Source organism: Schistocerca gregaria, chromosome 8, assembly GCF_023897955.1.
Source record: "Schistocerca gregaria isolate iqSchGreg1 chromosome 8, iqSchGreg1.2, whole genome shotgun sequence".
NCBI classification, from domain to species: Eukaryota; Metazoa; Arthropoda; class Insecta; order Orthoptera; family Acrididae; genus Schistocerca; species Schistocerca gregaria.
In genome coordinates this window covers 135571740-135586192 of record NC_064927.1, presented here as the reverse complement: position 1 = coordinate 135586192, position 14453 = coordinate 135571740, and the positions used below count along the sequence as shown (strand labels likewise).

The following is a 14453-nucleotide window of genomic DNA, read 5'->3' as shown; positions in this document are numbered from 1 at the left end:
TATTCCTGTAGTTTTCTTTACTCAGGTTTAAACCTGAACCACTGGCTTCCTAGTTTACATCTCCCCACACTCCTCACCCATCCTGTTGTCACTGCTACCTTCTAATTATTGTTGTTACTATCCCTCTTTCATATGTGTGTTCCATGTTGTTAGCTAGACCGTGAGATTGTTTTACTACCTAATTGCAATCAAATCTTAAAATAGTGGCACTCATTGTTACATGATGATGACTTGCTTACTTCTGAACATCCATAGAAACATTTGCCTGTACAAGAGGTAAGTTGACTGCCTGGATCACTGTGATGTCTGGAGGTCCACTGTCAACAATAGCAGCATCCCTCACGACAACACTTCTTGAGTCTGTCAGATCATATGCAGGAGTACTGTGACTCTTATCCAGGATCCCCCGTGTTCCTGACTTACGGCCTTCTATACCAAGGCATGTTGCTGGGCGAGATGATCCGGATGACAACCCATGTCCAACACTTGCTGATTTGTCTCGCAGAACGCGTCCTTCTTGTGGAAGACCACGAAGCAGCTGCAAACAAATTTAATAACTGACTGGTTAAAAATGAAAAAATGAAAATAAGGACAAAAGAAAAATCAGAACTACATAAAGGCTAACAATTACCATATATACATGAATAATCCGCGCTTGTTTTTTCCTGAATTTTAGGACGAAAAACTGGGGTGCACAGATTATTCTAAACATTGTTGGTACTGTTGCGCCTCCAATACATCATCCCATTATACTATTGCATTGTTGTGGTCTCAGTCTGTGATGCATCAGTAGCATGTTAGGAGTGAAGTATTAACGTCTTCAAACTTGTTAATTATGGCTACAAGTTCTCATCACTTGTACACTGCTAAAGAAAAAGTGAAAATTATTGAAGAAGCCAAGAATATTGGAAACCATGCAGCAGAAAGAAAGTACAACGTGAGTGAGAGTTGTATTCGCGACTGGCAAAAAAAATAAAATGCAGCTTCAAGAAACTAATAGTAATCGCCAGGCATTTCGCAGCCAAAAAGCAAAGCATCTGGACCTCACGAAAAGGCTCTGCAATTATGTAGATGAGAAGCAACAACAAGGATGCGCGATGACGAGTGAAATGTGCCAACTTATAAAGCATTGTCTTTAGCCAAAGAACTAGGCATTGCCAGTTTCAAAGCTAGCCAGGGCTGGCTATCACGATTTATCAACCGAAATGGTTTAGGATTCCAGAGGAAAACTACTATCGCTCAGCGGCTTCCAGGCGGTTATGAGGAAAAAATAGTGAATTTTCATAGTTATGTGATAAATCTGCGCCGTAAACAGTGCTATATATTATCGCAAATTGGTAATGCGGATCAAATGCCAGTCTATTTTGAGATGCCGCTCGACAACACAGTGAACAGGAAAGGAGAACCCAGCATCATGATACGAATTGGCGGCCGTAAGAAACAAATATGAACTGTGATGTTGTGTGTAACTGGCGGTGGATGAAAGCTATCACCTTATGTGATATTTATAAGGAAAACTATTCCAGAAATATCAGTAGAAGGCACATCGGTATTAGCGAGAGGGAATCCGAAAGTGTGGATGGACAATGAACTTATAATTAACTGGGTGACACATGTTTGGCAATGTCGTCCTGGTGCGCTACTGAGTTTATGCAACATGTTGGTCCTAGACAGCTTCCGCACACATACAACTAAGGAAGTGCGAGACAAATTACAAAAGGGGGAAAACTGATTTGGTCACTATCCCTAGAGGCCTAACATCCATCCTACAACCACTAGATGTGTGTATAAATCGGCCATTCAAAGCTGCACTTAAACAGCAATATACACAATGGATGGTTGATGATACCATAAGTTCACACCTAGTGGAAAAATCAAGTGGCCGGATTTGTCCCAGATTTGTGAATGGATGAAAAGTGCATGGAACTCCATTCCACAACCACAGGTAGAAAAATCCTTCAAAAAATGTAGAATCACAAATTCACTGGATGGAACGAGGACGACGCTCTATGGGAAGATGGTGAAGAAGACAATGACTCTCCTGCTAGTGATGATGATGATGATGATGATGATGATGAAAGTGATGAATCGTACCGGTAATGACTAAAATTGAGGAACAGCTAACCAAGGATGAATTGATTATTCACCTTCTCCCAGCATACTTCATACTGTAACAAACAAGAAGCTGTAATTAGATGAATGACAAACACTAACTTCACTTAACGAAGATTTATTCAGCACTTGCACATACAAGAGCGCAGAGCGAACTGCCTCTGGCCAGAACACACACAGCATAGGCCTATATACAGCTACAAAACATTTCAGTACAGTGGTTCTTGACATTTGTGGATACTTCTAGAATGTACTTAAACCGAATATAGAAATTAATATTTTACAGTCCAGCTGAGTTTTGAACTCACTACCCTTCATGCAACAGTTAGTATCATAACCACTACACTACGATGCTACTCAGTTTCTTCTGCAACATTGCTCCCTCCTTACGAGAACAGCATCTCGATGTTGCATCGTCCTGGTCCAGGAAAGAGTCATCAGTCCTGCATACTGCAACTCCCGATGACTGATTCTCACCTTGGCGATGATCTTCTTAGAACTTCTTTTGCCGCTAGACTCTTCACCACATTTCTGCTTGTTGCCTGTCATTGAAGCTTTGAATTTACCCTGGATTGCAGGACCCTTATAGAGCTTCATTCGAAGGATGTAGACCGTATCTCTGATCTTTCATCGTCTTGTGTCGGGGTCGAAATCTTCAACTTCATTAGTAACATCTTACAGCCTCATAAGGTCCAAAGTAGCACCTGAGGAGCTTCTCAGAGAGACCAACCTTCCAAACAGGAGTGAAGATCCAGACGAGGCCACCAGGCTGGTAGGCAATAGGGTGGTGGCTCTCGTCATACCTTCGGCAATCGTTTTCTTGAAGCTGCAATCTGCGGAGTCGAGCTAACTGCTGAGCTTCCTCAGCTTTGGTTAACATCTGGCCATTGTAGTCGTCGTCCATGTTTTCAGGATGTAATGGAAACACAGTGTCCATCGTCGTAATCACGTCACGACCATGCACCAGGAAAAATGGCGTAAAATCCTGTGGTGTCTTGTTTGGCAGTGTTGTAGGCAAATGTCATCCCAGTTGCTATGCTCAACATTGATGAACATTAATAGCATGTCAGCCAAGGGGTTCAGAAAGCCCGTTAGTTTGCGGATTGTAGACAGCGGTCATCTGATGAATAATGTTGCACCAACAGTTTATCTCTGTCACAAGATTCAATTGAAAAACATTCCCTCGATCCGTAATATCGACCTTGGGGCACCATGCTTTAATACAATGTCTTTCACGATGAATTTGGCTACTTCAGATGCTTTGGCTGTTTTCATGGCTTTTGTAAAGGCATAACATGTCAGGTAATCAGTGCAAACAATAATCCATCTACTGCCGCTAGCAGACATTGGAAATCGTCCAAGGAGGTCAATCCTAACACAGTGGAAACGCATTTTGGCTGGTGGAACTGGTATGAGTCGGCCAGGTGGTTTCTCCTCTGGCACTCTCGGCAGTGGGACACATAGTGACGGGCACTCCTAAATAAACAACGCCAGAATATTCTCTTGCGGATCCTATCATATGTCTTAATAAATCCTAAATGTCCGGCCTCACGTGTGTCATGAAATTTCTGTAGAACACCTAAGCGAATGTTTTTAGGAATCACTAGCAGCCACCTCTTTCGAAAAGGATCAAAGTTTTTCTCACAAAATAATTCATTAACTACCTTAAATTGTCCTTTTACATCCTCTGATCGATTTAAGGCAAGCATAATTTGAGATATCTTGGCATCCTTCTTCTGCTCGGCAGTGTTCTTGGAGTACAGCGAGACAGTCACTATCTTCATCAAAGTCTTGATGGTCTTGCACAGGGTTTCTTGAGAGACAGTCAGCATCTTGGTGTTTTCTTCCACTTTTGTGGACTATGGTAATGTCATACTCTTGGCGAGTCATACTGTTGGATCCTTAAGACATGTCAACCAACAAAGTGAATGATGGTCTGTAACAACTGTGAATGGCCTTCCATAGAGATACTGCCGAAACCTGCACATGGTCCAGATCACAGCAAGACATTCTCTTTCTATAGTTGAGTAGTTTCTCTTGGCTTTTGTAAGTGTCCTAGAAGCACAGGCTATAACCTCCTCTTTTCCATTCGAAATCTGCACCAGAAAAGCACCGATCCCATACCCGCTGGCATCAGTGTGTGGTTTTATAGGTGCTCTCTCATCATACAGACCAAGTACAGGGTCAGTCATTTGACACAAGGTGTCCAAGGATTTTGATTTCTTTTGCTCCAAAGAGACACTTTCTTGGATTAAGTTTCAGTCCCCCTTGTTGGAGACCCTTAAGAACGGACCTCGGTCTTCTTATATGCTCATCAAATGTCTGTGAGAACACTATAATGCCATCTAAATAACAAGACACATCATCCACTTCAGGTGCCTTAGAAAATTATCCATCACACGTTCACAAGTTGCTGGCACGTCACATAAACCAAACGGCATTACCTTAAACTCATACAGGCCCTCAGAGGTGATGAATGCAGTTTTATTACTATCACCCTCATTTACTTTGATTTGCCAGTATCCCAACTACATGTCCATGGTTGAGAAAAACCATTTTCTGCAACTGGCAACAGTATTTCTCCGAAATGACTGAATATGATGCTCCAGCATGTACAAGAGATTGGGCTGGTCGGCCATCCATGAGGGTACCAACGTAATTTCCTATCGTTTTTGTAGTGATCGACGGCATAGGATTTTTCTCTTCGGCGGCCTCACCTCCAAGGACAGCTGCACCCTTTAGTTTTCCAGGTTGCAGCGGCTAGGTGATCAGCTGGAGCTTCTCAACGGCAATGGAGACCTTGATCGGCGTGTTGGGGAGCTTCCTCTCCAGCGGCTAGCTTGTGGCGATGGTGATCTACTTCATTCTGCACCCACATCATCTTTTTCATCTTCGTCATTCTGGAGTTGGCGATGGCTAGAATTGGTCTGCTGTTTTCTCGCGCACCTTTCTTGACAATAGCGCACCACACATTCCGGTCGTCTGCAATGGAAACATACTGGTTGGTTATCCTGGGTCCTCCAGATGTCAGTCTTCTTTGGTGCCCAAACAAGTTCCGCATGCAGCATTGTAGGAAAGTAACTCCGCCTGGGTCTTGACTTTTTCACTGCTTTAAAAGGAAATTAAGGACGATCCAAGTGCCTTCTGAACTTCCTCTCTCACTGTCTGATGATGAACACTTGTGAAATTAGTTGCTTCCTCCATCACAGACATTGATATGACGTTTGGAAGCCTTTCAAACTACTTGCGTGTAATTATTTTTTGATGCATTGTCTTGATATACCGGCAACATTTTATGAAGTCGTCTGCTGTCGAAACCTCCTTCAGGAGTAGGGCTTGATACATGTCCTCAGCAACACCCTTCATGAGATGTGCAACCTTATCTTCCTCCTTCATTCTAGGATCCACTATTTTACACAGCTCCAAGACGTCTTGAATGTAGGATGCTGTAGTTTCTCCTGGACTTTAGTTTATCTTCAGCCTTGCACTTGTGTGTGTGTCGCCGAAATAATTGCGCAGTTCCGCCTGGAATACTTCCCAGCTTTTAAACTTGTCCTCATTGTTCTCATACCATTGCTTGGCAGTGTCATCCCATTTTTTAAATTTACCTATACGCTCATATACCTTAAGCCACTTGTTTGGATCTTGGTCATCATCACCAATGAACCCGGAAGGATGACTCATGTGGTGGCACACAGTTGCTGTCATTGTAACATCCTCCTCTTCTTCTGTCTCCGATAGATTGTGATCTGTTGAATATAGCTCGAACTCAGGTTTCTTGACACAAACGGTGGCTCTGTCGTGGCATGATGGGAACCACTGTATCGTCGATAATGTGCGCTATCACAAGTTCCAATACCCGGCGTCTCCACCAGAATAATGTCACGTAGAAGAAGGTGTAATTAGATGAATGACGAACACAAATTTCACTTAATGAAGGTATATTCAGCACTTGCACATACAAGAGCGTGAAGCGAACTGCCTCTGACCAGAACACATACAGTATATATACAGCTACAGAACATTCCAGTACAATGATTCTCGACATTTGTGGATACCTCTAGAATGTACTTGAACCAAATATAGAAATTAAAATTGTACAGTCCAGCTGAGTTTTGAACTTATGGCCCTTCATGCAACAGTTTAGTATCATAACCACTACATCACGGTGCTACTCAGCTTCTTCTGCAACAATATCAAAACAATTCAGCCATGAACTATTCCATTAAGAGATGAAGTCTCAACACTATGGAGTGGTAAGGGGTAAGTGGCAGGCTGGGGCGGGGGAGGACAAGAATATTTTTTTAAAGGAACAAAACATAACAAAACTAAAAATGAGTAGTAAAGTCTGCCATCTGCTTTACAACTGAACCAATGTGATCATAGCCATACAAATTTTTAACCCAGGTATTTGTATGTGCTGATTAATTCTGATTGTGACTAACAGATATCAGTGCACACTCCACTGTAGAGTGAAAATCTCATTCTGGAAACATCCCCCAGGCTGCGGCTAAGCCACGTCTCCGCAATATCCTTTCTTCCAGAAGTGCTAGTTCTGCAAGGTTCCAGAAGAGCTTCTGTAAAGTTTGTAAGGTATGAGACGAGGTAGTGGCAGAATTGAAGCTGTGAGGACGGGTTGTGAGTCGTGCTGGGTAGCTCAGATGGTAGAGCACTTGCCTGCGAAATGCAAAGGTTCCGAGTTCGAGTCTCGGTCTGGCACACGGTTTTAATCTGCCAGGAAGTTTCATATTGGCGCATACTCTGCTACAGAGTGAAAATCTCATTCTGGACATATTGTATTGACAGGATATTGTGTTTTTCATTTTTTCATTTTGTGGAATGCACAATTTAACATTTCTGAATATCTAAAGCAAGTTGCCAGTATCTGCACAACTTTGAAATCTTTTCAAATGGTTCAAAAATGGCTCTTAGCACTATGGGACTTAACTTCTGAGGTCATAGATCCTCTAGAACTTAGAACTACTTAAACCTAACTAACCTAAGGACAACACACACATCCATACCCGAGGCAGGATTTGAACCTGCGGCCGTAGCGGTTGCGCGGTTCCAGACTGTAGCGCCTAGAACCAAATCTTTTCAAGATCTGACTGAGTACGTGTGCAGTTTTTTTCAGAGAGTACTTCATTATAGTCAACAACAAAATCATAACCTTCTGCTTATGAAGAATGTACCTTAACCAATACACTACACCAGTAGTCTGTGCAAAGCTTATATTTTTCAAACTCCAGTGCATCACTCAAAAAAAATTTTTTTTTCTTTTTTCTTTCACTGTTCACTCGCAAAGGAGGGCCCACCAGGGCGAATGGCTGCAAGGTATTATACCTGGGACCCTAAGCTATATCACCATGTAGATTGATTCAAAAAATGCATCCCACCCTTGAGGACTTCTCTTCATTTCAGAAGGTGAGTACACCAGAATTGCCCATGGAATTTCAATGAAGCCCACAATCTGTAGAATTATCCCTGGAACTGAATGTGGTCACCTGATTCTGAGTCAACTGGAAGGCCTGAACCAGGTATTATGAAGGGGTCTGGGGTGTATGGGTACGACCCAGAAACAAAAAGACCAGGTAATGGAAGCATCCTGAATCTCCAAGGCTGAAGCAAGTGCGGCAGATGTGAAGCAAAATCAAGGTGATGCTTACTGTCTTCCTTGGTGTCATCAGGAACACGCACCAGAAGGACAAACAGTGACAAAGGAGTACTATCAAGATGTTCTCCGGCGACTCAGTGATGCAGTTCAGCACAGAAGATAAGACAAGTGGACGGCGAAAAACTGGCAACTACATCACTACAGTGCTCCTGCACATTCATCCCACCTGATCCAAAATTTCTGGCCAAACACAGAATTACAGCCATTCGCCAACCTCCCTACTCTCCAGACATGGCTCCTTGTGACTGGTTGTTTCCAAAATTGAAGACGCCACTGAAAGGATCCCATTTTAAGAGTAGAGAAGAGAGAATGCAGAACACGACAACGAAGCTAAACACCATTCTAAAAGAAGACTTTCAGAGGTATTTCAGCAGTGGAAGATTCGGTGGGCTAAGTGTGTCCAAGCACAAGGGGCCTACTATGAAGGGGATTAGGGTCCCAACCTCATCAGGTATTTGAAATATTTTTTCTGGCCAACAGTCTGATACCTTTAGACAGGCCTTGTACATCAATAAGCGAATCGAATGTCTGTACGCCTTCACCACAGGTGGCGCATGTGTAATCGTATCTCTTTGCTGCTGACCAGTGTCTGTAACTTGCAGCAGCATACCGTGGCAATGAAGCATATAAGGCCATGCTTCGCACCTTGACGTCAATCTTGTGCCTCACTCTGAGGATGGCCGAATGGTATGCAGCCGAAATATAAGTGGAAAAAATTTTATTTGCGTGGCTGTATGCCCGAAATTTAATGGAATATTCATTATGCCATGAAAAGTTGAAAATGCACAAGGCACTTTAGATTAAAAAAATAAAAAGCCATACAAGTATGATCCCCAGGGAAGTTGTTTCTCGTATGGTGCAATGTGGAACGAACGGCTGGTATGAAGCAATATTACACAGCCCTGCCTCTGATAGAGTAGGAAATGCCTTTGATGGCCTGGAGTTGATGTGCGAGGTTAGTGCACGGATAAGGTCTCTACATCTTAGGGAATCATACAGATATGATCCATGTAGCAGCAGCAAAGGATTGGAAGTAAGAGTGACACAATAACATATCTTGGGTAATCCCAATGAGGTGTGAGGACTATCCTGAAAAGACCAACAATATATTGGATCTGACCAGTTATAAAAAACTTAAGAATTACCCAACTACAAAGATTTTTAAAATCACTAATCAACTGGTGAAAGCATCTTCACTCTCCTCTGACGATAAGAAGCTACTCTGCAAAACAGACCCATAACCACATAGGCTCTATGAATCACCCAAGGTGCAAAAATCACAGATTCTTTTTAGGTCTATTGTGAGTGCTATAGGGTCTCCCACGTACGAATTAACTAGACACCTTGCCTCACTGCTGCAACCTCATGCTGGTGGAATTAATAGCTGTATTAAAATTTCATATCATTTCATTGACAAATTAAAAGAAATGCACCTGGGCCTAGGCGATATCCTAGTTACTTTTGATTTTGTGCCATTATTTACCATGATTCCAGTGAATAAAACTATCTCATGTATAGCGGACATTTTTCCAGCAGATACCTTGGAGTTATTCAGACACTGCCTCACCATGACCTATTTTCAACATCATAACGATTTTTATGAACAGATTGATGGAGTGGCTAAGGGTAGTCCTCTTAGTCCAGGTGTTTTCAATTTGTTTAGAGAACTTTGAACAACAGGCATTGCAGACTGCCAGGAAAAGACCAGCCAGGTAGTACCACTATGTCGATGCGATGATATTTTCACAGTATGGACATACAGAGCAGAGAAATTGGATGCCTTCTTGATACATCTCTCAATCCAGAAAATACAATTTAGTATGGAGACGGAGAAAACTGGCCAGCTGAATTTCTTGGATGTATTTGCTATAAAGTGAGGCGACGGGACATTGGGCCACAGAATATACAGAAATGCAATGCATACTGACTGTTACCTGTATAAAGAGCCTACCCACCACCCCAGACAAAAAACAGAGGAGTGATCAAAAACTTGGTAGATAGGGTGCACAAAATTTGTGAACCAACTTAATTAAAAGATGACTTTGAACATCTATGGTTGACATTCAAGAAGAATGCTTATTTTAACAAGGAGATAGCTAGATAGATAGATAGAGCACTTCACCCAAGGGAGAGAATCAAGACTGATGAGGAATGACGGCTGGCCAAAGGGAAAGTTTTCCTTCCATTTACCTGTATGATTACAGATTGTATTGGGGAAGTATGAGAAAGTACAGGGTGGAAACTACCTCCAGATCCACCTAGCAAATAAAACATGTTTAAGATTGGCAAAAGATATAGGGCATCCTTTGGCTACACCAGGTATATATAAAATTCCTTGTAGTTGTCGACTGTTATATATTAGTACCATAAAAAGAAGTGTTAACACCTGTCTCATAGAACACAAGAGGAATTGCCATTTGGGACACATGGATAAATTGTGCCATAGTGGAATATCTTTACCAAGATGGTGATTGTGATATAAAGTTCACCGAGACAAGTGTCACACCAAAAACATCGCATTATATGTGCATATGTATTGAGAGGCAATTGAGATTTACAAACACTGTAATAATTTTAACAGAAAAGAGGAAGATTTTACATTAGATAAAATTTGGATGTCAACATTGCAACGTACAAATGACAATCTATTACTTTCAATCAAGAATGTTGGCATTACCAGCGATAATCTCTTAGGCCACATCACGTAATAAGACTGTCGTGCCCTCTACACTGCCTATATATTCGTCACTCCCTTGAGTTCTGTTTGCAGTTCGCCATTTTACCTCTGAAGATGTCTCCTGCAGTCAGAGGGGGGACGTTAGGATAAAGTTTTGAACATCGACCATTGCCTAATAGACTGGAAGTTTTAAGTGACCACAATTTTCTGATTCTTTTTCTTTACTTGTACTGTGAAACCTTGCTTCTTGCCAAATTTCATGATTCTACTTCAACGGGAAGTATTCTACGGGTTTTGATGAGTGAGTTTTGGAATATTAAAATATATTACATAAATGACCATATTTTCTGATTGCAATGTCTTAGAAGCTTAACTGCTCTACATTACCAAAGGACATAGACCTCAGATTGAGCTGTGAAACCCTGAAAAGGGGTTCTTAATATTCTTAGATGGCTTTCCTCTTAGTCTTTTGCAACCTGTACACAATTACAGCGACAGTTAAGTTTAGAGCTGATAAAGGGAGTAGATGTGACTCCATGAGTCTCATGCAAATTCTGAATGCTGTGAACAGTTTATACGTATGTAATCCTGTGAATTTAGGGAGTCATACCTCCTCTAATTTCACTGGTGACCTCTTGCTTGTAGGACTTGCCCCAGTAACAGTAGCTCTTCTTTGTACAGACGACCTTTGTTTTGGCAAATACAGTCTAGCAGATGTCGGTGATGCCTGTCCACCATCGTCATCAGCAGAGCCAGGTAGAAACGTTTCATCATCGTCGTCATCATCATCCTCATCCACATCAGAATCCAAGCCAGCTTCTGGCTGTTCCTCTGCTTCTCTAGACTGTTGCTTTGGTGAAGATCTGGAAGTGAATGAAAGTTGATTTTCACCAGCAGCAACAGTTACACCAAAGGGATGTACATCATGTAATTGTAGGTCTAAAGTACTTATAAAGAATGTATGGTTGGATGGACAGAGCATTTACAGATTTAGAGGAGTTACATACTCAGATAATACTTCTTGTATAAATTTCTTTCAGAGGCTGTTCCATCTGAACACTTGACTGACACCAGAAAAGTGTCAGAAGAAACCTTCATAAATATCCCAAAAGAGTTTAATTATAAGTTGACAGAAGAAAAAAGACTTACAGTGTTTACACAGCTTACATGTTCAGTACTTCAAAAATATGACTGTTTAGAAGCACTAAAAATTTCAATTAACTGGTGGGGCCGAGGCAGAATCTGCATGTCAAAGTCTCATAAGAAGTAGAAAATAACTTGCTTAAAATCAAGGAGAGGATTATTATAAACATAAAGATTTAATGTTGAATTTAGGGAAAAAACTGATCTTGTTATGAGCTTGAAATGTTGTAGCAACTCCTCAAGACCACAATTGGAAGGCAGAAGTTTCAGTGCCTCTAACTCTGTCAACCCCAGCATAATCCTTTCGAAGGCTGAAATGGCTATTGTAATAAAGTGAATTCAAAAATTTAAATAAGTGAATTCAACAATTTAAATAAGTGAATTCAACAATTTAAATAAGTGAATTCAACAATTTAAATAAGTGAATTCAACAATTTAAATAAGTGAATTCAACAATTTAAATAAGTGAATTCAACAGTTTAAATAAGTGAATTCAACAGTTTAAATAAGTGAATTCAACAGTTTAAATAAGTGAATTCAACAATTTAAATAAGTGAATTCAACAATTTAAATAAGTGAATTCAATGATTTAAATAAGTGAATTAAATTTAGATAGATGAATTCAACAATTTAAACTGAGACTATGGTTCTTGTTTCACCTAAATAACGTCTGACTGCCTGAAATTTTTAAATGATTCAAGTTCCACTGGAGAAAGGAGAAATATTAATGCTGCTCTTCAAATCAGGTAAGTAGTGCAAGATGTGAGTCACGGCTGATTTCAGAGACATATTCTATCACAACTAATCTGCTCATGTAATTGCAGTTCCTTTACGAAAGAAAAGGGGGGCGGGATGGGATTAAATTTCAGCACGTATAAACTATAGAATACTTGAACTATACTGCCTATGAAGCCTTTTTTTTATGATTCTCAAAGAACCAGTCTCATAAACTCGTTAATGATGTTAAGCATATGGCTTTCACATAAATGTTTTTTTTTTTACACACACACACACACACACACACACACACACACACACACACACACACACACACACCAGTTACAAGATTGCACCACGTTATTGTTATTTATAATATTCTCTCTGTGTGTGTGTGTGTGTGTGTGTGTGTGTGTGTGTGTGTGTGTGTGTGTGAGAGAGAGAGAGAGAGAGAGAGAGAGAGAGAGAGAGAGAGAGAGAGAGAGAGAGAGAGAGCGCTTGTTTGTAGCTCAAAAAAGGAGTCATCACAAAGCTAGTAACATTTTCAGTCTTTATTATCTGCCTGTCAACAACTCTTACCTCTATTCTTAACTTACGCACACATTATATAGTAGATCAATGAAAGTAATCAATGCTTGAGAATATAATGTAATTGGATGGATAAAAAAAATCTATTCACTAAGCAGTGGCAGGGCAACATACATATAAAAGTACTGAAATTTTCAAGCTTTTGGAGGCACTGCCTTCTTCTTCCTCTTCTTCTTCTTCCACAAGAATTGAAGGGGAAGGAAGAGGGGTTACGGAAAAGGAATGGTGAGGTTTAGGAAATGGAGAGAGTTAGGAAATGTCACCCAGAACCCTGGGTCGGGGGAGACTTAGTGGATGGGATGAGAAGGAAAGACTGATTGTTGCGGACTGCACCAGATGAGATTTGATAACCTGAGAGGCTAACGGTGGAAGTTACAGTAACAAGTAAGACAGAGATTAGTGACAAAACATTATGCATGAGTTAGTAAGAGCAGAAAGCTAAGGGCACTGTATGTAGTAGACGTGTGTGTGTGTGTGTGTGTGTGTGTGTGTGTGTGTGTGTGTGTGTGTGGGTGGGGGTGGGGGGGGGGGGGGTTAAATGATACAGGAAACTACAAGAGAGTGAAGAAATACCGAGACTGAAAAAAATTATTTTAAATTGCATAGATATGACAAAAGTCATGGGATAGTGACATACACATATACAGAAGGCAGTAGTATCGCATACACACGGTATAAAAGGACAGTGCAATGACAGAGCTGTCATTTGTACTCAGGTGATTCATATGAAAAGGTGTCTACACATTTACTGCCGCATGATGGGAAGTAACAGACACTAAATGTGGAGTGGTAGTTGAAGCTAGACAAATGGGGAATTTCATTTTGGAAATAATTAGGGAATTCAATATTCTGAGATCCATGGTGTCAAGCTGAGAATATCAAATTCCAGGCATTACCTGGTACCATGCAAAACTCATTGTTCTCTTGCTTTCGGTTAATGACCAAGAGCAGCAGCATTGGTGTAGAGTTGCCAGAGATAACAAACAAGCTACAGTGCATGAAATAAACCCCAGAAATCAATGTGTGACATACGAGTTTATTAGGCCAGTGTGGTGAAAACTGGCATTTACAGGCTATGGCAACAAACAACCAATGTGAGTGCCTTCGCTAATAGTATGACATCATCTGCAGCGCCTCTCCTAGACTCGTGACCTTATTGGTTGAACCCTAGATGGCTGGAAAACCATGGCCTGGTCAGGTAAGAGCCGATTTCATTTGGTAAGAGCTGATGGTAGAGTTTGAGTGTGGTGCAGACCCTACGAAGTGATGGGCCCAAGTTGTCAACAAGGCACTGTGCAAGCTGGTGTTGGCTCCCTTATGGAGTGCACTGTGTTTACGCGGAATGGTCTGTGTCCTCTTGTCCAATTGAACACATCACCAACTGGAAATGGTTATGTTTGGCTATTTGTTTGAAGATCATTCTCGACAATTCAAGTGAATGATTTTGCCACCCAGATCACCCAACATGAATCCCACTGAACAATTATGGACATAATCAAGAGGTCAGGTGGCACACAAAATCCCGCACCAGCAACACTTTTC

At 41.2% G+C, this 14453-nt stretch overlaps 1 protein-coding gene across 7 annotated transcripts in view; it reads right to left on the bottom strand.

Annotated features, from left to right (window-relative positions):
* The window catches only part of LOC126285326 (CNK3/IPCEF1 fusion protein), a 141526-nt gene that overhangs the window by 85593 nt on the left and 41480 nt on the right, over positions 1 to 14453 (bottom strand). For all 7 annotated transcript variants that reach the window (XM_049984631.1, XM_049984637.1, XM_049984635.1 and 4 more), the window contains exons 7-8: positions 11074 to 11326; positions 240 to 538 (exon numbers count right to left, since the gene is read on the bottom strand). In XM_049984631.1, coding sequence (XP_049840588.1) covers positions 240 to 538; positions 11074 to 11326 — 552 coding nt within the window. The remainder of the gene's footprint in view (positions 1 to 239; positions 539 to 11073; positions 11327 to 14453) is intronic.